General features: G+C 49.5%; 7 protein-coding genes across 7 annotated transcripts; 3 read left to right on the forward strand and 4 right to left on the reverse strand.

Annotated features, from left to right (window-relative positions):
• Window positions 1-344: 344 nt before the first annotated feature.
• On the reverse strand, window positions 345-1,754 carry TGAM01_v202114 (hypothetical protein; the record flags this gene model as incomplete). The annotated part of the gene is made up of 5 exons (XM_024548919.1): window positions 345-522; window positions 581-1,321; window positions 1,373-1,491; window positions 1,530-1,581; window positions 1,630-1,754. The coding sequence occupies 5 exons, from the start codon at window positions 1,752-1,754 to the stop codon at window positions 345-347; spliced, it is 1,215 nt and encodes a 404-aa protein (XP_024406322.1).
• A 482-nt stretch (window positions 1,755-2,236) lies between these two features.
• TGAM01_v202115 (aldehyde dehydrogenase) lies at window positions 2,237-4,160 on the forward strand (the record flags this gene model as incomplete). The annotated part of the gene is made up of 9 exons (XM_024548920.1): window positions 2,237-2,609; window positions 2,660-2,741; window positions 2,797-3,034; window positions 3,081-3,168; window positions 3,226-3,283; window positions 3,335-3,845; window positions 3,907-3,972; window positions 4,039-4,079; window positions 4,145-4,160. 9 exons carry the CDS (start codon window positions 2,237-2,239, stop codon window positions 4,158-4,160), a joined length of 1,473 nt encoding a protein of 490 aa, XP_024406323.1.
• Window positions 4,161-5,194: 1,034 nt separating this feature from the next.
• TGAM01_v202116 (hypothetical protein) lies at window positions 5,195-7,884 on the forward strand (the record flags this gene model as incomplete). Its single annotated transcript, XM_018800342.1, has 6 exons — window positions 5,195-5,370; window positions 5,532-6,506; window positions 6,563-6,792; window positions 6,843-7,023; window positions 7,087-7,248; window positions 7,302-7,884. 6 exons carry the CDS (start codon window positions 5,195-5,197, stop codon window positions 7,882-7,884), a joined length of 2,307 nt encoding a protein of 768 aa, XP_018666484.1.
• A 393-nt stretch (window positions 7,885-8,277) lies between these two features.
• On the reverse strand, window positions 8,278-9,693 carry TGAM01_v202117 (hypothetical protein; the record flags this gene model as incomplete). Its single annotated transcript, XM_024548921.1, has 4 exons — window positions 8,278-8,626; window positions 8,679-8,842; window positions 9,111-9,361; window positions 9,459-9,693. 4 exons carry the CDS (start codon window positions 9,691-9,693, stop codon window positions 8,278-8,280), a joined length of 999 nt encoding a protein of 332 aa, XP_024406324.1.
• Window positions 9,694-10,324: 631 nt separating this feature from the next.
• Window positions 10,325-12,131, forward strand: TGAM01_v202118 (hypothetical protein; the record flags this gene model as incomplete). The annotated part of the gene is made up of 5 exons (XM_018800344.1): window positions 10,325-10,354; window positions 10,510-10,837; window positions 10,890-11,390; window positions 11,451-11,950; window positions 12,006-12,131. The coding sequence occupies 5 exons, from the start codon at window positions 10,325-10,327 to the stop codon at window positions 12,129-12,131; spliced, it is 1,485 nt and encodes a 494-aa protein (XP_018666486.1).
• A 296-nt stretch (window positions 12,132-12,427) lies between these two features.
• TGAM01_v202119 (hypothetical protein) lies at window positions 12,428-16,282 on the reverse strand (the record flags this gene model as incomplete). The annotated part of the gene is made up of 3 exons (XM_024548922.1): window positions 12,428-13,905; window positions 13,973-14,213; window positions 14,312-16,282. 3 exons carry the CDS (start codon window positions 16,280-16,282, stop codon window positions 12,428-12,430), a joined length of 3,690 nt encoding a protein of 1,229 aa, XP_024406325.1.
• A 4,760-nt stretch (window positions 16,283-21,042) lies between these two features.
• Window positions 21,043-21,493, reverse strand: TGAM01_v202120 (hypothetical protein; the record flags this gene model as incomplete). Its single annotated transcript, XM_018800346.1, has 2 exons — window positions 21,043-21,377; window positions 21,430-21,493. 2 exons carry the CDS (start codon window positions 21,491-21,493, stop codon window positions 21,043-21,045), a joined length of 399 nt encoding a protein of 132 aa, XP_018666488.1.
• Between the last annotated feature and the right edge of the window lie 321 nt (window positions 21,494-21,814).

Below are 21,814 nucleotides of genomic sequence, written 5' to 3' on the forward strand. Positions count from 1 at the left end.
CGAAATAGTTCACAACTACAGATACCGATTGCGCGATTGCCTGACTCGGATGCTAACAGGCCGTTTATTGGAATGAAGAGCCCTTGTGTGGAGGGTGTGTAGTAGTTGCCAAGAGCAACAAGGTATGATGCGAGCCTTCTCGACGACACGCGTAGAATGAACCGAAGTATGCCGGACACGGAAATACAGAGCATCACGCGGACACTTGCATCGGGATAGTTCCCTTATAGGATTCTTTCCCAGATTCTGTTGGGAAATAGTACGAGGCTATATTGCTTGACGGAATTATAGTTGTTACATCAAATTCTTCCAAATGCAGGCTGGCTCCTATTTGCTCTAGCTCGCTACACTCGAAGTACCACCTTTCTGGCCACCCTCTTCTCAAACAGATCAAACCCAGTAGCTGCTTCGTCTAGCGATAGTTCATGTGTAACGTAATTCTTCAGTGCTCCTTGGTTTTCCTTTAAACATTCAAGAGCATCCTTAAAAACTGTTCCCACTGGAACTCGGCCAAAGTTCATACTATGTAAATTGTAAATAAGCAAATGCCAGCTGTAGAGATATCAAAGAGAAAACTCACGTAATGTTCTTCAGATAGCAGTCCAGACCAGTAAATGGCAACTCGTCCTGGTGAAAGCCAACTGAAGATAATATGCCACACGGACGTAGCAGCTCAAAAGCAGACTTGAGAGCGGCCGGGTTGCCCACTACTTCAATCACTGCATCTGCCCCGCGTCCTTGCGTCCGTGACATGACTTCGTCTAGAATGTTATGCTTGGAGAGATTCAGAGGAATTGCTCCGACTTGAGCTGCTTCTGAAAGACGGTCTTCCACACTGTCGACGGCTAATACGGTCTTGATGCCTTTTGATAGAGCTGTGGTGATGGCGCAAATCCCAACAGGACCACAGCCAAGACAGACCACCACTGAAGACCCTAATGGATCAAATGGTCCATCTCCGTTTGTATGATGATTTGTCTGACCGTTGGTGAGGCCATTTGTGCTGCCATTTGTATGGCCATTCTGACCTTTCAAGCTTACCTTGGTAGAATGGGCATCGCGGAAGCTGGTCAGCGGCGACTGGTGCTGGGTTAATAAGCCCTCAACAGCACGAGACGCTCCATAATACCCTGTTGGAAAGATGTCACACATCATAATGAGTAGAGACTCGTCTAGCTCTGGAGGAACAAGGTGGAGAGTGCCGTCTGCAAAGGGAACTCTGACAAACTCGGCCTGTCCACCGTCGAGCTTCTGAGTGCCAAATGCGACTCCTTCGACACATCTGTTGGTGAGGCCTTGCTTGCAGTACCAGCATTTCAGGCTGTTTTTGATTAGTATACTTGATGTGATCGACGAGTCTTGGCAAACGTACCAGACGGGAGAGAATAAGGAGACAACTTCGTCACCAACAGCGAACTTGTTTACGTCGGATCCTATTTCCTCGATGACTCCGATGAACTCATGGCCCTCAATATGAACACCCATTAGCAACTGATGTCATTAATGGATACTCCACGTATCATATTTACCATAATGTGTCCGGTGCCCGTCTTCTGGATGCCTCGATACATGTGTAATTCACTAAAGCCTGTCAGCAATAGCCCACAAGAAGTTTTGCCTGTAGCCTACCTCCCACATATTCCAGCAAGCCTAACGCGGATTATAGCATCCGTCGGATCCCGAATCGCTGGCTTAGGCCTCGTCTCAACACCAACATCGTACGGGCCACGAAAAACGACTGCTTTCATCGACATGATAGGCTTTTAGAAAATGGTATAGGATCCTCTGTGACCACCGAGAATTCTATCCGATGACAAGGATCGCTATATACACCACGCTGCAGCTATTTCGAGCCAGGCATGCCCGCCTTTCCTTTTGCCCTCATCGACGAAAGCAGCATATCGCCAACCGAGCGTTCTGGAATGAACGCCTCTTTTCCATCAGAAGCCGAAATTCCAGCGGATTTACACGCCTAAACGAGAAGATCCTCCATGTCGAGGAATTATATCTCATATTGCCTAATTCGGCCTCTTTGAATCGCCGAGAGACGCCGTGCCGTTTTGGCGCCAAAAATTCCATGGACTTTGGAATAACCTCTTGCAGTGGGACATTTTCGTCGCTAAGTGAAGCAAGGCTCCAGCATGGATAAAATGGTTGAGATAGAAACGTGGTCGAGTGAATTGATCGCCACATTCAGATTAACGTACGCTGCATACAACCAGTAACACAAGACATCATGAAGACTTTACTTGGCCAGGTGCCCTTTTCGTTTCACAAAGTCTACGTCAACGGAGAATACGTAGAATCAAATTCTCAAGACTATTACTCGCTGTTCAATCCCAAAGATGGCTCTCTGGTAGCAGAAAAGATACCAATTGCCGACCGCGTGGATGTCGAAAACGCTGTAAAACACGCAGAAGCAGCGTTCAACGGTCCATGGGCTACTTTTAGTGCAGCGCAGAGATCAGAGTGCCTGAGAAAGCTGGCTGATTTGCTGGAGACGAGGCTGCATGATGTCTTGCTTCTCGATTCTCTGACGACGGGAAATCCGGTGTCTCTGATACCAACAAGAGAAAAGAATTATATAAAGAACAATCTTTTATACTATGGTTGGCTTTCCGCTCCGTTTAGCAGAGAAAATTTGACTAACATGGCATAGCCGGCTGGACCGACAAGTTTCGAGGTGATTATTTCCCAGCGGACGATGGAATCGTCAAACTGGTGCGGCAAGAGCCTATCGGGTAAGCGTTGGATCATAAACACGGTCACTGTGAATTTGTACTAATGTTATTGAAGAGTATGCGCTGCCATCCTCCCGTACAACTCACCGGTGGCATCGATATTCCTCAAAGCGGCGCCATGCTTAGCAACAGGCAACGTCCTCATCGTGAAGCCATCCGAAAAAGGTCCGTTGGGCTCTCTCGCAATCGCTCCTCTATTTGAAGAGGCTGGATTCCCTCCTGGCGTGTTCCAGGTTGTGTCAGGTGATGGCCGAACTGGAGGGCTGCTGGCTGAGCATATGCGCATACGAAAGGTGAGATTCATCACTGACTTGGAGACAAAAGGCTGACAATTGCCAGATCAGTTTTACAGGCTCGGTTGCGACGGGGAAGAAAATTCAAATTGCGGCTGCGCAGAGTAACTTGAAGCGAGTGACACTAGAGCTTGGTATGCCTAGAGACTCTGTGATGTGTTGATGATGAGATGGTGCTGACACGTTCATAGGCGGCAAGAATCCTGTTGTGATATTTGAAGATGCTGATATCGACAATGCAGTCACTTGGTAAGCAGATGCGATTTGCTCATCAACCGACGATGGCTAACGCTAGAACAGGACCACAAATGGAATCCTGGCACGAACTGGCCAAGTCTGTGTCGCCGCCTCTCGACTCTACGTGCAAAGGTCGATATCCGAAAAGTTCATCTCCCAGTACGTCGAGAAAATGAAGGCCGCAAGTGCCGGCATCGGAGACCCCCAAGACCCAGACACCAAATACGGCCCAATCGCAGACTCCCTCGCTTTCGAAAAGGTCCGCGCCATGATTGCCCGCGCAAAAGAAGAAGCAGAGCTCGTCATGGGCGGCAACCAAATCGGCACAGAAGGAAACTTCATGGAGCCAACTGTGTTTGTGAATCCGAAGCCCGACGCAGAGATTTACAAGACCGAGGTGTTTGGTCCTGTGGCAGTCATCAAGACGTTTGAGACCGAAGCAGAAGTGATTCAAGCAGCAAATGATACAGAGTATGGGTTGATGGCGGGTGTTTTTACAAAAGACATTACTCGAGCGTTGAGAGTCTCGGCTCGGATCGATTCTGGCGTGGTGGGCGTCAATTGCGTGAGCATGGTAGGTTGCTGATCCTACACGAGTTTATGGTCTAGTATAAAAGCTAACAATGGTGTGATAGATGAGTGTCCAAGCTCCGTTTGGAGGGAAGAAGGCATCAGGAATTGGACGGGAATTTGGAGAATACGTGAGTATTATGTCGCTTGCATTTTCGCTTTGCGAAATCACTGTTCTGACCTTGTTATGGCTGTAGGCTTTGCGGGCATTTACTGAACCAAAGACTATATTGATCAAGTAAGTCCATCTGCCACGTTTTTCTTTCTCCGCGGAAAAAGCTTCCACAGCTAATAGAAGAGCAGTATGAACTTGCCGTAGATCATTTCACGCCACAAGACACAAAGACTCGATTAGAGCACTTGAGTGCTGACTGCGTAGGATGGCGGGCTGTCAAAGCTTGTCGAAAAAGCTTATCTACTTGGCTCCGAAATAGGACGTGTCGATGTGATAGAATCTAAAAGCTAGATCTCGCGGCACAATATTAGATAGAGTTGAACAAATCGCATTATCAAGATCGAACTCAAAAAAGGGTGATCTAATCCGTGTGACTCTAGAAGAGGGGGACGAGCCTCTTCAAGCTTCTTTGAGCTGTGGCCGGATTTAGTCACTTTTCCCGCATAGCTCGAGCTGAGGCAAACGCCACACCAGAAGCTATGGCCAATGAAAGCCGTCTTGCCTGTCTCCTGTTTTACTGTCACAAATGGGCAGCTTGAATCCAATAGATCCATCTTGATATCGACCACGTGTCCATCCATTTCCTCTTCTTACTTTGCATGAACGTGTGGAGAGTAGCATCGTCGAGGTGGATGGGAATCTGGGAACATCGGGTTTTTGCAACGTGTGCCACATGCTAGACCTCCAAATGCTTCCTTCTGCCCTAGATTCGAGCTGAACAACAACAAGGGTCTTAAAGCTGAAATCGCCATTTCGAGGTGGAGTCTGCAGATGCCCAGAGGGCAAACCTTTCAGTGGAGAGACCGATCGGCGATCGTCGCCCCGAAGAAGCCGAAGCTAAGCAAGGATCATCCCAAGCCATGGTTTCTGCGAATAGCTAGTTTGCGGGGAGTAGAAGCTGAGAAAAACACCGCCTATTCTACAACAAGTCTAGCAAAGAAACTTGGGCTTGAAGAGAAAGCGGGGAGAAACCAGACAAGGTGAACCCAAGCAGCACGCAGCAAGCCATAACGTGTAGAACTGTTCGGAGGGAGAGTGGGAGAGCTGACAGGCCGAAACAGGAACAAGGAAAAAAGAAAAAAAAAAAAAACGGGACAATAAAACATTGAAGACGCCCTGCTGCCCCGGCATCTTAACAATGTAAGCAGCAAACAACCATTAAATCTCAATCAAAAACCATGGAGAGCCCGGAGGACCAGCAGAGAAACCGGCAGCGCGGCAAGGACAGGACTCGAGTGGCATGCCGCCGGTGCAACTCGAAAAAGGTCAAGTGTGATGCGGCTCCTGGAGTTGCTTGTTCTGGATGCCGGATTGCACGGGCGGAATGCGTGTTGATTGACTCGAAGCGCGGACGGTAAGTAGCAGCTGAGTTGAGTGTTGGGTCTTGTGTGGACACCACGGTTTCATGGAGTGAGACAACAAACAAAGAGACAAAGTTGGGCCGTGCGGTGTTTTGCTAGTTGTCAAGCACAAACGGAACAACAACAAGACTAATCAACGTTGGATTGACTGCAGATACATTCGCCGAAAGAGATCGTCGGCTGAGCGACAATCCCAGCAACAGCAACAACCTCAACTCGCGCAACAACTCCCGCCTCAACGCCCATCGCAGCAAAAGACCCCGGCTTCTTCGTCCGACGAGTCTCCGCGGGCTCTATCCGCAGTCACATCTCAGAAGCCCAAGGCAGAGTCTCATCGCCCATCTCAGTCTGTTTCTCAATCTCAGTTACAGTCTCAGTCTCACCCACAGGTGGAACCAGTCGACGGCCAGCTTTTTCGCGGCCTATCGCGATCTTTTGAGCGTCGCGCACCCACCGACTCCAGCGCGCTCTTCTATCTGCATATCGCCGACCAGAGCGTGCGGCCAACGCAGCAGCCCATCAGCGATGCCATCAGCACCTTTTACGCGGGCGACTCGTTCAGCCTGACGTACGCCATTCACGATGTGCTGGCGCCCTTTCTGAGTGACCGGCGCAACTATCAGAAGCGGCTTCACTTTCCTATTGCCGAGGGCTTTGATCCGTCGGACCAGGGACGTGAGAACATTGTCAATGCCCAGATAGCGCTGTTGCGGGAGAGGAATCTGTACTATCGGCTGAGTGAAGCTGCGTTGGAGCGGATGCTCGACGTCTACTTTCGATGGTTCCATCCGGCGTTTCCACTGGTCAACGAGACCAACTTTATCGAAAAATGTCACCGCAACCAGATGTCGCTGCTTGTGTTGAACGGAATGTTGCTGGTAGCGGCCATCATGTGCGATCCGGCCGATATCGCCATGACGGGATGCGAAAGCAGGGCTCACGCTCGCTCAGTATTCTATCGTCAGGCGAAAGCTCTATACGATGCAGAACTGGATCCTGATAAAGTCAACAACGTTACAGCCGTGTTTTACATTAGCTTCTGGTGGGGAGGATCCAACGACGAGAAGGACTCGTGGCATTGGATGGGCGTGGCCGTGAGCTTGGCCCAGAGTCTGGGGATGCACAGATCGTGAGTCTTAAATATCGATATATGAGACGACAGTGACAACTTACATGTTTGGACAGCACAGCAAAATCACACATGAGTGACGAGAAATCAAGACATTGGAGACGCATCTGGTGGTGTATCCGGATCCGAGACACCATTGCCAGCGGCTCAACAGGTCGGCCACTGCACATTAGCCACAGAGACTGCGACGTCGAGATGCTTGAGCCCAGCGACATGGACGACGACAATCACTTGGGCGATGAAGAAGCACTTTACGCCTGCCAGATGGCCCGACTGTCAATAATATGTAAGAGTTGGACTTACACGTGATTAGTGCCTGAGGCTAATGTGAAACAGTTGGCAGGATTGTCAAAATGAGATACGCCGCAATCCAATCAACGAGTCCGGGCCAAAAGGAGCAAATGGAAAACGACTTGGAAAACTTTCGGATACAGGTCCCAGCCGCGTTACAGTACAGGGGCATTAACCCGGAGACCGGCCAGGGGCTGTGGTCTGCAATGATCCTCATGGCTTACAAGTAAGCTGATCTCAGTTCAGAATCAATCACCTGGGAAGATAACATGCTGACTTTGTGCTATAGCTACAGCGTGATTCTTCTCTACCGACCTACAAGCACCGGAAACGATCCCGTGTCGAATTTCTGGGGAGACCGCCCCAAGGCCGTGGCAGCCGCCAACGAGATTACGAGAGTCATGGAGGATGTCCTATCTACGTCCTTTGTACGGCTTAGCCAAATCCATACGTAAGTTTGTTCTCTTTTTCTTTGTTCATTGACAAACACTGACAAAAACGCAGAATCCCCGCTCTATTCAACTCTCTATCAATGCACGTCTTCTCGCTCTGCACATCAGGCAGCGTTGGTAGAGAACTCGCCGAGAACCGCGCGCGGACATGCATGCTCGGCCTCAACTGCCTCCAAGAATCATGGCCCGTCAGCGGCTGGATCCTCAAACTCTTTGTCGACATCATCGAGCGCCTCCGCCGGATGCTCACCAACAGGAGTAAATCCGGCGAACTCAGCAGAGTCACGGCCAGTCCTGCGCCAGGCTTTCCCCAGCAACCGTCACGACAAGAAACGCCTCGATCTCAGAACCCGCAGCTAGGACCTATTCCAGGCATTGGTGAACAGACAGCGCTGGATATGACAGCAAATCCCATGGATCCCTTGATGAAGCCGCCGTTGGACGTGCAGACGGGCATTCCCGTGTATCCGAATGAGTTCGCGCCGTACAGCACGACGAATGCTGCGCTGTTCCCAAACCTATTTGTGCTGGATGATTTGTTTGCGAATCTGGATGCGGGGCAGGTGAGCTTTTTTGACTCGTTGGAGGTGCCCAACTACGACAACGTTGAGGGCATGCCTTATCAGTGTGGATAGTGATTTGTTATACTTATGACCGCCATGACTCCCAGATACCAACCTGTATATACATCCTCTCCCTAGTTATCATAGAAATAAGCGTCTCTTTACATAATTCATGAATGTATGAAAACTATTCTCAATACGATAGCGCCTTTACAAGACTCAATATACTGGATCAAGATATAGTCACTCCCTGAAGAGCCAAGCTTTTATCCCGGCCTGTCAAATTGATACCCTTGTTACATATTAGTGAGCCACCCTCCAACGACTAGTGATACATGTCCCTAGTTGTAGCTGTTGCAATCATACACGATTTCCATGCTCTTGGGTTGTTCAGTGTGGAAGGAAGATGGAAATAATGTATTTCTCTACATGAAGTTACATATCTATAAATTGTGATACAAGATATCAAAATATGGCAATCACATTCGGCGGAGACCCAACCGCCCCAACAACATGCAACGGCGCACTCGTCAAGAAAAACGACCACCTCTTCAACTCGGCGCAAACATCGCTCAACTGCTCCAGATTCCACATCTCGCCTATCGGCGTCCCCCACTGGCAAAGCAGCCACTCGTGAAGGCAGCAGTCTTTGGGATACGGCCAGGCCTCCCAGCCCATGGTGTCTCCAGCAACAGCCGAAAAGTGCTTGGAGTAGAGCCAGCGGACGGTGTCCATGTTGCTCTCGACGCCGATGAGGGTGAGGACTTTTGTTTCGGGGCTGGTGCCCTTGATTCGGGTACGTTCATCTGCGAGGCTTGATGGTGTGAGTTAGTGATCAGGTTGAATAGAACTGTTAGCACACTTACTCGTGCCAGCGGACAAAGCCTGTTCGAACAATGAGGACATCTCCCTGGCGGCACTCGGTGCCTTGGAACTTGAGCACCTCTTCCAGCTCGGACGCCGGGATCGAGTAGGTTGAAATGGCAGAGGGCGCTTCTTTGCCTGGGTTTTTATGCTCCCACCATCGTAGCTGCAACTTGTTAGTTCTTGATTGCACACCGTGTTATGTTATTAAAGTACCCAGTCAACGAGAATGCCTCTGCCGACTATGCCACCTTTCTCACAAACGTCTATCATTCATGTAAGCTCCATGTCCAATAGATAGAGTGTAGGGAAAGTCTTACTGTGCAGGCCATTTCTAGGCGATTGCAAAGCCTCCTTAATCGACAAACCATTGTAAAACACGCCTTCTTTCTGTATACTCCACTGCAAAAAACATCTCAGCACATCATACACACAAAACAGCCGCATGAAAGACTTGCATGTTTCAGACTATCCCACTGCGAGCTCGTCTGCGTGTTAATCTTAATCTCGTCATCCAGCCCCAGGAAGCCCTCCTTTTCCATCTCCTTCACATTGTGCTCAATAGGAATGCGGCCAAAGCCGGGAAACTCGACATTGTTCATGGGCCAATCCAGCTGGACATGGCGGCCGGTCTGAATCTCCCGCGCAGCCTCTTTGACAGTCTCTGCATTCAAGAGGTTGATGGCTATAGTACCAAGAATAGTAACATACTTGTCAGCCAACAGCAAACTATACCACAGCAATAGTCTTAGCTGCTTCGAAACAGCGCCGAGAAAACTCACTGCCAAGCTCATCCTTTTTGCCGCCTCGGTCAAAAAACCCCCACAGACTGCCCTGAGGCTGCCCCGGCACAGACGGCAATTGGTCAAAGTCGGGAAACTCATACGCAGCCATTTTGTGTTTAGTCAACTTGATGGAAAAAGTGGCGGGTGACCGGACCAAAAGCTGATGTCGCTCAATATGTTTTAGTGGAAAAATCAAAATTCGAGGAGGGGAGAATATTGGTAGATTCAGCATGCAGCTGGCAGACTATAAACCCAGAGAATAGGTACAAGGGCCTAGAAGCCGGCGCCACATTCTTGTCCATCCCTCTGTTAACAACAGTAGGACACGCTAAAATCTTTAAAATATAGCCGGTCTCAGTTGGCCTTTTGCGGGGTAAAGAATTGCCGTGGACCATAAACTGGGGGTTTATGCAGAGCTCAAGTCCGTCTTCGGGGCTAAGGAAAGAAAAAAGATAGAGAGTTACAGACAGAAGCACAAGAATTTACACAACTTCAAGACGCCGAGGCAGCGAATTTCGGCTTCTTATCTGGCAATACTGTGCTTGTGTCACGATTCTGACTCTCAAGTAGTTTCTTTTCTGGCGCAGCATGACTTTCTTGCTTCCATTAGCTTCACCTCATTATTCCATCTGCATGGCTTTTTGCTAGCCCTGCCGTGGCTTCAGCTGGCCCAATCCCAGAAGCCAGCTTCATTCCATTGGCCGCTGGTACGAAAAGCATTGTTTCGTGTTTGTCGCCATCTGTGGTTTTAAACCTCGACGACATCCGGGGTTGAACAACGGTCGAGGCTTCTCAGCAGTTGTTTCATTTTCATTTTCATTTCCGCTCTTCATCTTTCAGTACACGTTGGAATTGCTCTCATCATGCTTTCGCCTGCTCTGTACCGCGTGCTGGTAAGTATCAATTGTCTTCAATCTCATCTCATGTTGCCATGAATGCAACCCTCCAATGCCAAGCAACTCCACGCATCTCATCACATGCCAAATCCTGCCCAATGCAACAATCCATCAACACCACAAAATGAGCAGACCGCTAACTGTCCCTTCAGATCGTCGGCTTCGTTGCCCTCGGCAGCATGACCTACGGCTACTGCTCTAGCATCATCGCCACGACCCTCGGCCAGCCGTCCTTTATCGCCTACTTCAACCTCGACACCCGCTCCAACGCCACGCAGCTGATAGGCGCCATCAATGGCCTCTTCCAGGCGGGCGGCCTCGTCGGCTGCTTGTCTTGTGTGAAGTCTGCAGATGTTCTTGGTCGAAAGCGCGCCATCTTGCTCACGGCCATTGTGGCGCTGATTGGAGGCGCTCTTCAAGCTGGCAGCGTGAGCATCGCCATGTATCTCGTCTTTCGCTTCGTCACTGGTCTCGGGATAGGTGCGTGATGCCTCTATATCTCTTCTTTACCAGTCTAATACTAACATCACAGGCTCCATCGTCGTCCTCATCCCCCTCTACCAGTCCGAAATCGCGCCTCCTCGCATCCGCGGTCTCCTCGTCGGCATCCACGGCATCATGATTTGCATCGGCTACTCCGTCGCTTCGTGGGTCGGCCTCGGATTCTACTTTGTCAATGCTTCTGGCGCCCAATGGCGTCTCCCGCTGGCCATCCAGTGTCTCCCGCCCCTGATTCTCGCCATTGGCGTCCCGTTTCTTCCAGAGTCTCCCCGTTGGCTTCTCGATCAGGATCGTCCTGATGAGGCTCTCAAGGCATTTGAAGCGGTGCGCGCAGAGAGTGACGATTCCATGCTCAATGATAGGTCTGCTATTCTAGAGGAGTTCAACACGCTCAAGGGTCTTATCCAGCACGAGAAGATGACCCAGCATCGGTTCGTCGATCTCTTTAAATCGCCTGGCATGCGCAAGAGATGCTTCCTAGGCTTTCTCGTCATGTTTGGCTGCCAAGGAACCGGAACCCTCGTGATCAACAGTAAGTCACATTCAACAAGAAAACAAAACACAACAGAGCAGAAATCTAAAATATTCCCAGACTACGGCCCAACTCTATACAAAGCCCTCGGCTTCACAACCGTCAGCCAGCTCCTCATCCAATCCGGCTGGGTCAGCATCTGCCCCTTCGGCAACGCCATCAACTCCGTCCTCGTCGACCGCGTCGGCCGTACTCGCCTCCTCGTCATCGGTTTCACCGGCGTCGTCACGGCCCTCATCGGTGAATGCATCGCAGTCAGCATCTTCCAGCGCACGCAGTCCCGCGGCGTGGCCGGAGCCGCCGTTTTCTTCCTTTTCTGGCACATGGTCTGCTTTTCGTCGACATCCGATGCCACGTCGTACATTTACGCGTCCGAAATCTTTCCCACTCCGCTACGGGCAAAGGGCCTTGCCGTGTCTGTTTCGGGGCTCTTTGTTGCGACCATCATCTTCTTGCAGGTTGCGCCGACTGCTTTTGCGACCATTGGGTGGAAGTACTATCTCGTCTTCCTCATCATTTCGGCTGTGTGTGCCGTTATCTTTTACTTTTACTATCCCGAGGTAAGACTCAAGGCTGTCTCTATCTGCGAATTCAATACTAACTTCTACCATCTAGACAAATCAACTCTCTCTCGAACAAATTGGCGAACTATTTGGAGACAAAGTGGAAGCAGTAAACACGGAGGAAAAGACTGATGTGACAAGGAGCACCACTGTTGAAGATGTTTCTGATGTAGCTTGATCGGTGCGAATGGCTGCAATTTGTTGAGCGCGCTTCAAATTATATGCTTGTATCCTCGAATGACTGTAAAATTACACGATTGGTATTTTGGACAAATGGCTGTGCTGCACATGTGAGTCATAAAAACTCACGAAATGAAAACCAAAAGAAAAAGATAGAGCCACAAGAAAGAAATAGAGCGAAGAATCTGCCAGCCGTTCCAAAAAGCAGTAGAAGACTACATCCCTTGCCATCCTAACAAGCGCCTCTACCATCTCGATATCAGTATCAGTTATATCTACTGCCAAGTCTTCTCTCTAAGCGTTAACAATTGACGACGACGACGATTTTACAGTGTCGGATAGAGATGACTGTGGTGGAGGTGCAGCTGGCGATCCAACCAAGCCATCAGTCGATGGTGTCTTGGACGGTGTAGAGTTTGATGATTCCACCGTCGTCGCCAATGTTTTCTTCTCAGTCGTCAGTCCTGTCGTCGTCGCTGCCGTCGTCGCCGATGTTGTGGACGTGCCAAAAAGGGACGGCTTCGGAGCAGAAACCAAAGGTTTTGAGACTCCAAAGGGCATCGCAGGAACAGAAGGCGCTGCAGTTGTACCAAACAGAGACGGCTTGGGTGCAGTAGACTGCGAAGACGTCGTGGCTGCAACAGTACCAAAGAATGATGCTATTGGAGCAGCAGCTTGAGAAGTTGTCGTGGCTGCACCAGAACCAAAAACAGATGACTTGGGAGCAGGGGCCTGAGAAGTCGAGGTCGCTGCGCCAAATAAAGACGGCTTGACAGAAGGAGACTGCGAAGTCGCTATACCAGAACCAAATAGAGATGGCTTAGGAACAGAGGCTTGAGGAGACGTAGTTGTTGCACCAAAAAGAGACAGTTTAGGAGCAGCAGAAGCCTGTGAAGTTGGTGTAGCAGCACCAAAAAGAGACGGCTTAGCTGCTGGGGTTGTTGCAGCTGAGGGGGTTTTACCACCAAGAGATGGTATTTGGGCGGCATTCTGAGCCAGTAATACAGAACCGAATGCGGAAACAGGGGCTGCAGATGCAGTAGGATTAGATGTAGAGCCAGTAGTTGGCTTTGGGCGGTTCTGAGAGCCGAATACAGGCTTAGCAGCTGTAGCTGTAGTTGCCGCAGTCGAGCCAGACGTGGAATCATCAGCCGGCTTTGCAAAGTTTTGTGATCCGAATGCGGGCTTCACGGCTGCAGTTGTAGTTGCTGCAGTATTACCAGTGCCCTGGGCTGAGTTGCTGCTAGAAGCAGGAACAGAGCCAAAAGCTGTCACAGGGGTTGCAGTTGCAGGAGTCGTAGTTATTGCTGCACCACTCCCGAATAGGGAGCTTTTGGCGGCTGGGGCCTTTGCACCAAACAAAGAGGTGGCAGGGCTTGGAATCCTTTTACTCGGTTCAGCGATTTTGCGCGAGCCAAAGATGCTGGGCTCAGACTCAGACTTGACTCTTTTCGCCTTTTCATCATCGCTCTCAAACTCGTAGGTGTCTTCATTGACATCTGTGCCGAAGACGGGAGCCTTTCCCTTCAAAGCAGAAAATGAAATGTCTGGCTCTTTCTGCAGGAGCGTCGCAAAACTGACACCAGTCGAGGCAACTTGACCAAACGGTGACTCCGACGGAGTAGTGATCTTTGCATATTCTGTGAAAGGCGGCAGCTTGACCCGATATTTTCTCGATGCTGGCTTCTTGACGTCTTTGTGCGAGAATGTGTTTGGCTCTGGAGCCTTGGTTCCAGTTGGAGATGTGAGCTCAGGAAAATTATCTGCCGGCTCTAGTGAAATGTCAGAGATCCCTATGCATTGATAGTAGTCAAGATGGAACCTGAATGCTGGACGTACCCGCGAAATTTCTAGGCCTGGAACGCTGGCACTCTTGCAGTCCGAGTCTCAGTTTCTCAATCTCATCTTCCAGCTCGATTCTCTCTTCCCTCACTTTAGGCAACTCTTCGGCGACTTGTCTGAGCTTGTCGTCGCTCATCTGAGTTACAATCTTTGTGGAGAAGATGTCGGTAAGGTTGGAAACGAGGCAGTTTTCGATGACCAGGTGGACAACGTTGTCTGTAAATGTTTTGAGGCTTGCCTGCAGATGCATGTTAGACTGTCACAAATTGGATGTCGAGGAAGAAGAGGGAGATGGGAGAGCAGGGCGAGGAAACAAAAGCCAGCAGAATGTCCTACCTCATAATGTGTCAACATCATGTCAATAACAACATCCGTTCCAAAATCGCTGCTCAGCGTCATTCCATTCGCCTCCATGACCATATTCCGAACATCTGCATACTTGATTAACCGGTACGACGTCGTACTATACGTAAAGGAGCTCTGATTCTGCTCAAGAAGCTCAGCAATCTGCGCCGTCATACGGGCAAGCTTGCGCTTCGAGAGCCCTGCTCGAAACTCCAAATCAAGTGGAAGGCCATGGCCCGAGGTGTAGGGACGTAAAATCTCGTTCAACTTGCTCTTCAGTGCTTCGGTGGTGGTTTCAAACACAGGGTCCACGTATTCGGCCAAGATGGCATCTCGAGTCTTCTTGTCGTCTTCCAAGATGTAGTCAAACAAGTGGTAGACAAAGAGTCTCGTCCGTTCGACGACGATGTCGAGGTGGCGGAGAGCAATGCGTGGCCATGGTTCAGATAAATCACGGAAGAGCTGCATGATGAGATCGCTATTTGGCAGGCCGGGAAACTCAGCGCCTTGGCTACCAGAAGCTATTCGCTCGATTCTGGTGTTGATTGTGGCCTCTGACTTGAGCGTCGGGTCTGGGAAATCGTACAGGTCGAGATAAGGCTGGAGATACTCGGGGGCCTCAGCTTCGGCCATGTAGTTGGCAAGCTGCTCTTCTGCGTTCTCGCCGTTGTCGTTATCCTGCTGTTCCTGCTCCCACTGAATCTTGTATCTGGCTCCCTTGCGCTTCATGGTGAGCGCAAACGCTCGATTCAAGTTTCGGAGCAGAGCCCTCAGCTTTCTGAACTTGATCTTGCTAGTCTCTTGGACAGTGGGACTCGCAAAGAATGGATCGTTGTACCGTCCTTCGACAGCATGCTCGGCGAGCCTGTGGAAAGTGGCCGAGATGCCGAGTAGATAGTCTCGCATCTCGTTGATGTTGGTTCTGGATGCTCCCATTTTCTTGAGGCGCGCCTGACGAGTCTCAATCTCTTTTTCAACCTCTTCAATAAGATCTGGGAGCTTGTTTCTGATGTGCTTGAGGAGAGTTTCTGCCAGATTTCCCCGAAGGCCATCGACTCCTCCCCTGTTCAAAGGCAGTCGCCACCACTTCCGTGTCCCTTCTGCAAGAAAGTAATCTTCTTCGGCGTCTCTCTCATCATAGTCCACTGCTGGCTCTTTGGGTCCACGATTGCGTAGAACATGCCAACCAAGTGGCAGACGGTGGTTGGGTTCTTGTCCTTTGGCGAGTTTGATGTATTGATCTTCTATGTTTGTGCTTGGACAGAGATCAGGCTTTGTGATGACTCCAATGGTGCGGTCTCCATATGGGTCAAATCTTGCAGCCCTGTTCAAGACGGCATGTGCGGATAGGGGGACGTCTGCAGAGACAACGGTGAGCATGAGGCTGTTTGGCCGCCTCATGTAGCTGTCGACTAAGTCATCGACAACGATCTTCCAATCTTGAAGCTGCGACGAGAAGCCAGGATGGATGAATCCAGGCAGGTCTACTAGAGTCACCGATGGGACATCTGGGCCTTCGATTTCCACCAGCAGAACGTCTCTCGAGAAGCCTGTAGCCTTTCCATCTTCAAGGCACATGTGCTCCTTTGCCCTGGTGATTAGAGCCGGCAACTCAGTTCTTGGAAAACCAATGTGAAAAAATGGCTCTCTTGTACGCGATGTTCTCAAAAAGCTTCTGCCACCAACGTCGAGCGACTTGGCATCAAACAAGACTTCCAAAGAGGTATGCTCCTGGGGAGCTCTCCGCAGCACCAGCTCGATGGGGAACCGCGTGCAGACGCCATCGCCGACGGGGAAGTGGATGCGCGAGATGGCCTCGAGGACGGAGCTTTTGCCAGAGCCCTGATCTCCCACGACGATGATTTGCGGCTGGTCGACAAAGAGAACGCACAAATCGTCGAGCTTGGAGATGGTTGCAAGGAGACGCCTCGTCTCTTCGCTGTCCAGCGGTTCAGGAGCCATGGCTACATGTGCTGGCTTTGAATGTTGAAAGAAGAGGAAAACAAAGGACAGCTGAAAGTTGAAAGAAGGGAAAGAACAGCAGCTGGACTCAGCTTCAGGCAGCTTCGGCAGCCAAACCAACAACAAAGAGCGCTGTATGCAGGTGTTTCAGAAACGGCTAGGCCTCCTCCCCACCTGTTTTCAGCTGGAGCATCACCCTGGGAAACAAACCAGAAGCGGCGGTTAAGCGCCCACATCAGCTGTCGACGGGAAAGCGGCTGACCGGGATTCGAATCCTTCATGCCTGACAGTTGGTGGTGCTGAAGATGGAAAAGGTGGTGGCATGCTTTGGGGGCCAAAATTGATGAAAATAAATATTATATCCGCCCATGCAGTCATTTGGAGTGTGTCTTTATACTTTTGTTGTTGTTTTTTTATTGCTCTTCTTTTTTATTAGGTAGAAGCAATTAATGGATGTCAACTTGATTAGTTCCAACATTGCGTCTCTACAAACCGACGTCTCGTCCCAGCTGGCTGACGTTCTCTTGTAACAAAATATTGATGCCCAGAGATTAGGGCTTGAGCGCTTTTGCGAGGCTACAGTCCGGCACCACAGCTAGTACTAGACAACATTGGAAGATTTTGGCTTCCGCTGGTTGAGATTCTGTGATATTTGCGTAGCAGAAGTAACACTGTTATCGTGACAACTTGGCAGTTATGTCGATATAATGAATACACAGAGACAGATTTCTGGGAAAGCACTGGCAAAGTTGTTCACGCCTACGAAGTAGATTGGACTGAAATATTCATCAACAAACCTTCATTGCCTCTCTCAACTACCACTCCAAAACCAGAAAGATATCCCCCTCCCTCCCTCCCTCCCTATTCTTGATGGCGACCTAATGCCCAACGAACAAAAAAAAAAAGCCAACCCCAGAAAACGAAGACGAACAAAAAAGCAAAGGGTCAAAAGCGCCGAGATTTGCCCTGATGGTAGTCAGCATTTGGCCCGCGATGCAAACCAGGGAAACAAAAGTCACATACCTTGGAGGGCAGTCCCCTCAGAGACTCTCAATGTCTCGTGTCCCTTTCGTGGTTGTCCCGGGCACCAGGCGTCGCGAACATCGAATTGCACGCTCTGCATTTGTGGATTGGGCCTTGGTGATCCTTGGCCCGCATGTGGTCGACGAGACCACGCTGCGTGGCACAAGTCTTTCCACACACTTTGCACCAAAAGTGGTGCTTCGCCTCGAGATGGAGCTCGAGCGCATTTGCTCGCCGGAAACGATCCCCGCAGAACTGACAGGTTGGCCAATGTGTTTCTTCTGTCATGTGCCTGATGAGCTCTTCATGGTGGAAGAACTGGGCACCACATGTGTCACAATCATGCAACGGGCCGTGAATAACGCGTTGAGAAGCACGACGAGAAGAAGACATGATGACAGAGTATCTAAAGACAAAAGGCAAGATAGAGCTGGTAGATGAAGAGATTGGATCCGCGTAATGGTCTGGCTGCGTGAGATGAATGTTGTGAGAAGAGGAAAGGGGGAAGAAGTCGGGGGCAGGGAAAGATGGAAAGATGGCTATAAATAGGCAGATGAGTTTTCGTTTGCAGTGCAAGAAAACATCTGATCGATAGAGCTTCACATAGAATAAATGGATCTTTCGAGCTCGGCAGCTGGCGTGAATGCCAATGTGGCAGCTGAATGGCCACCGCTTTGCACATCAGATAACCAAAGGACGCAGCCATTTTGATATTATTGCTCATCTGCCCGCTATGTCTGGGCTTCTTTACCATTGATGCCGTATAATCTTGTCGAACAATAGACTATAAATGCGTAGTTTCACAATAGGCTCGCTTCATCTTCACAGCTTCATTCACGCAGACGCCCTCGTCCTACCTGCACCCATTACGTAGAAACTCCACTTGTGTGCATGCAAATCAAAATGTAGCTATTGACGCATGTTTGATCTGTGACCAATAATACTTCATTGATGTCAATAGAGAGGAACAATGGTCTGTGGGCACAGAGTGATGCACCAAGTGTGCACAAATGCCATGTTTGGGAGAAAGGAGAGAGAGGCAAGTAGGTGTGCCTAGATGATCATTGCGAGAATCGTGAGAAAACAATCGGTAAACACATCATCAATAGCAAAAACTAAGTCTATCGTGAACTCTTTCAATACTCTGACTTGCGGTGGAAATTCCTCTGGTAATGCTTTGGTGCGGTCGTTGGAGAGGCAAATGAAGTGGTGGTGTCAGGGCACCAACCAACGGAATCATCATCTGGCTAGTGGTCGTAACTCGCAGATTTTGTCAATCTCTCTCTGAACTGCTTTTGTACCAGCAGCTGTTGACAATATTCTTGCGTCGTTGGTACCATGGCTTTGGCGTAAATCCTACCAGTGCCAGATCTCTCTGCTCGCCGCATGGATGCTCTTCGTAGAGATTCCAGTGATGTCATTGGATTGAATTGACGGCCGGAAAACATCAACACCAAGATTCCAGCATTTTTTGCGCAATAGAGGAGTCAATAGGATGCTACGCAAAGCTCTCAAACACGACATCTAGAGGGATCAAGGCATAACCCCACTCCCTCCAGAGGAAGACAAGATGCTCATCCGACCGTACCCGATAATACTTGAGGATCGAACGTTTTCGGATGGTATGATATATCATCTTCACGCACAACAAAGCAACCAAGTTCGTTGCAGAGAACCAAGGTGGTTAGTCCATGTCCAGGTGCTCAACAAGAGTACTGTCTCTGACATTTGCCCGATACAATCCCAAGAAGAGACTGTCCATTCGCTCCGCCACAAGAAAATACATTACGGTGTTGAGCTCCTCAGCCTTCTTCCATCAACTACCTCTCTACGACGCGCATAGCAATCACATGATCTCGATCAGCCCAGGTGGCTTCGCCAGGACAAACAGATGTCCCCCGATAATCCAGGTTAGCGGAATATCGCCAGAACACAGCAGCTTGTTGACAAAGATGTGCGATTGACTCGCCCATATCAGTTCTGGTACTCGGCCAAGAAACATTGGTCAGTGCTGTAGTTGAGTTGACATGCAGAAAAAGAAAGAAAATACTGGCAGACCGCTTCACGCAGCACGTTCACGTTCTACCAAACAATCGCCTCTGAAATTCAGTCTTCAGCACCATATTCGCTACCAGATCAAGGCACGGGGTTCCTTCACACTTATATATTGTAAATTCGGCCGTTTGATTCCAATTCTTGACTGACGCATAGGCCTAGAACGAAAAGATCACCCCATTCGAAATGCTGCGAAGTCTTCCAACTCCCACGAAACAACACAATACAGCAAAAACTCGTCAATCCATCCATCGAATCTACCCTTTCCAACAAAGAAACTCACCCTTTGAACGCGTCATCGCCATATCGGCACCAAATACTTGCTCATGGCCATCTAAATAGCTCTACATGTCGCTTCCGACAAACAAACAAAACACTTCTTTCATCGACCGTTCCGCTTCCACTTCTTCAACAAACGTATATCACGCTCTCTTGTCCAACCAACCAGCACTTCTTAACCAATATCTACTGACAAAATGTACTTGCAGTCAAAATAACGAACAACCAGGCCATCTTTGAACTCCTCTCGCCGCCTTTGAGCGACCGGTTACCCCGATCAAGTCAAGGCACAAGCCGATAATGAAGTCGATTCAGGCAGCGAAAGTCAGAAACGTCTGATTGGAAAAATTCAAATATATTACCTTCATTTTAGTTTGTCCCCCAAACTAGACGCATCGCTCGGATGTCGATACCACGAAAATTGGACTGCATCTCCGTCACGACACTCCACACAGCTTACATACTACTCCATCCTTCATCTCACAAATACAAGCATCGCAAACCGTCCTCCTTGGGGAAATATTCATGGCCATCACTACCAGCGTCCTCCTTCTCGCTAACAATTTGCTCAGTAGCGAGTTTCTCTCTCCCCTCGATTTGATACCAACCTGAAATCCACCAAAACACCGCAATACCAGAACCGGAGAGCCCTTAGAAAAGTTTGCGGTCGGTATGGCCTGATTTGGTCATCCACTATTTGACCGACCTTGCCCGAAGCGGTTGATGAGGGCGTCTTCGCTATTGTCCGCCGGCGAACGCTGCCGTTCCATCTTCACTTGGTTGTTGATTTATTTCCTCGGCAAAAGAGGCTGGGTTGGAAGGACCTTGTGCTGTCGCAATATGTCAGCGGTCCAGTGAGCTAGGGTTTATTCCCAAGCTATGCGTTGGTAAGGGTCGCTGATTGAGCCTGTTGTGTCGCCAGTGTTCTAGGTATTCATTATTTATTATAAACACCTGTGGTTTACAGACAAGTTCTCTGAGGCCTGGATCGATATTGAGGTACAGTGTCATCTATTGTTTCCATTCCAAGCCATTCACATTGGAGAAAAAATTGGCAAACATTGGGTTCGGTAACACGCACGCAAGATCTAGGCACCGGCTTTACGCCAACTACTCGGTATTCACATCAAATAAAGCCCATAGTTGTGTATTTCTTTATTTCATTAGAGCCGTGATGATAGCAAGAGGACGCAGACAAGCAGTCCCTCAATGCGCTTCGTATACCGCCATTATAAACCAGGCTGGTGCCTCTATGTTGCTAAGAATATTATAAGTAATTATTAGGCATCAGTGTAACCAATTGCTTGTCCGTGTATATCATTCTTTGTCCTGTTTCGCCAATATTGCATCCATCGTGCCGACCATTGTTTCTTCAATCTTGCATCGTATCATGACCCGACCATTTATAGCTCATCGTCCTTGTCGCAGTTCTTCACCTCGTAATCAACAGTCTTGTTGCCCTGCCCCATAATCTTGGGCTTAAAGTCGAGGTACACCAGCTCGTCCTTTTTGGGATTCCACTCGCCATTGGTATCTCTGTAGTAGACAATCTCGCCGCTGCCGACGTCTCGAACTTCGACAGTAGTATGCGAAAGCGCGCCGTCAGTCGACCATTCGAGCTTGTAGCAGCCGTCGACCTTTACAGGGAACGGCTTGGAGCACCGGGTGTTTCCGTCCTTGTCGATGCACTTCTCCACGGCAAAGTCGAGCACGCTGCCTTTGATGATGGTGTCACCGCCTAGAGAGCTGTTAGCAGTTGATTGCAGATGATGATAGAGGATGGAGCTCACTTAGTGTGGCGCTAGCAAGGGCCAAGCTTGCAGTAGCCAGCTTCTGAACGTCGGGAATATGCATGGTGATAAGGAGTTGATGGTAGGATTTAGTTGTCGTTTCGCTGTTTGTTCAAATAATCAACAACAGTTGCAAGAGATTCAGTTCTGATGGGGATAGAGTGGCACGACAAGAATGTAGAACCGCAGTCCTTTTAAACAAATCGATCAACCTTCATACCCACATCATCGATGACGTTTCCACTTGGAACCTTTAGTCCGTTCCTGGTAACACCTGTTTTGGGTAAAGTAAGACACCGCAGCAAATGCCAGTCGTTTTGACGTCAGTATGTCGCATCAATTGGTAACACCTACGAATGCTTCCGGAAACTTTTATGCAGCTGCT

Source organism: Trichoderma gamsii, assembly GCF_001481775.2.
Source record: "Trichoderma gamsii strain T6085 chromosome Unknown Scaffold_5.2, whole genome shotgun sequence".
In the NCBI taxonomy this organism is placed as follows: domain Eukaryota; kingdom Fungi; phylum Ascomycota; class Sordariomycetes; order Hypocreales; family Hypocreaceae; genus Trichoderma; species Trichoderma gamsii.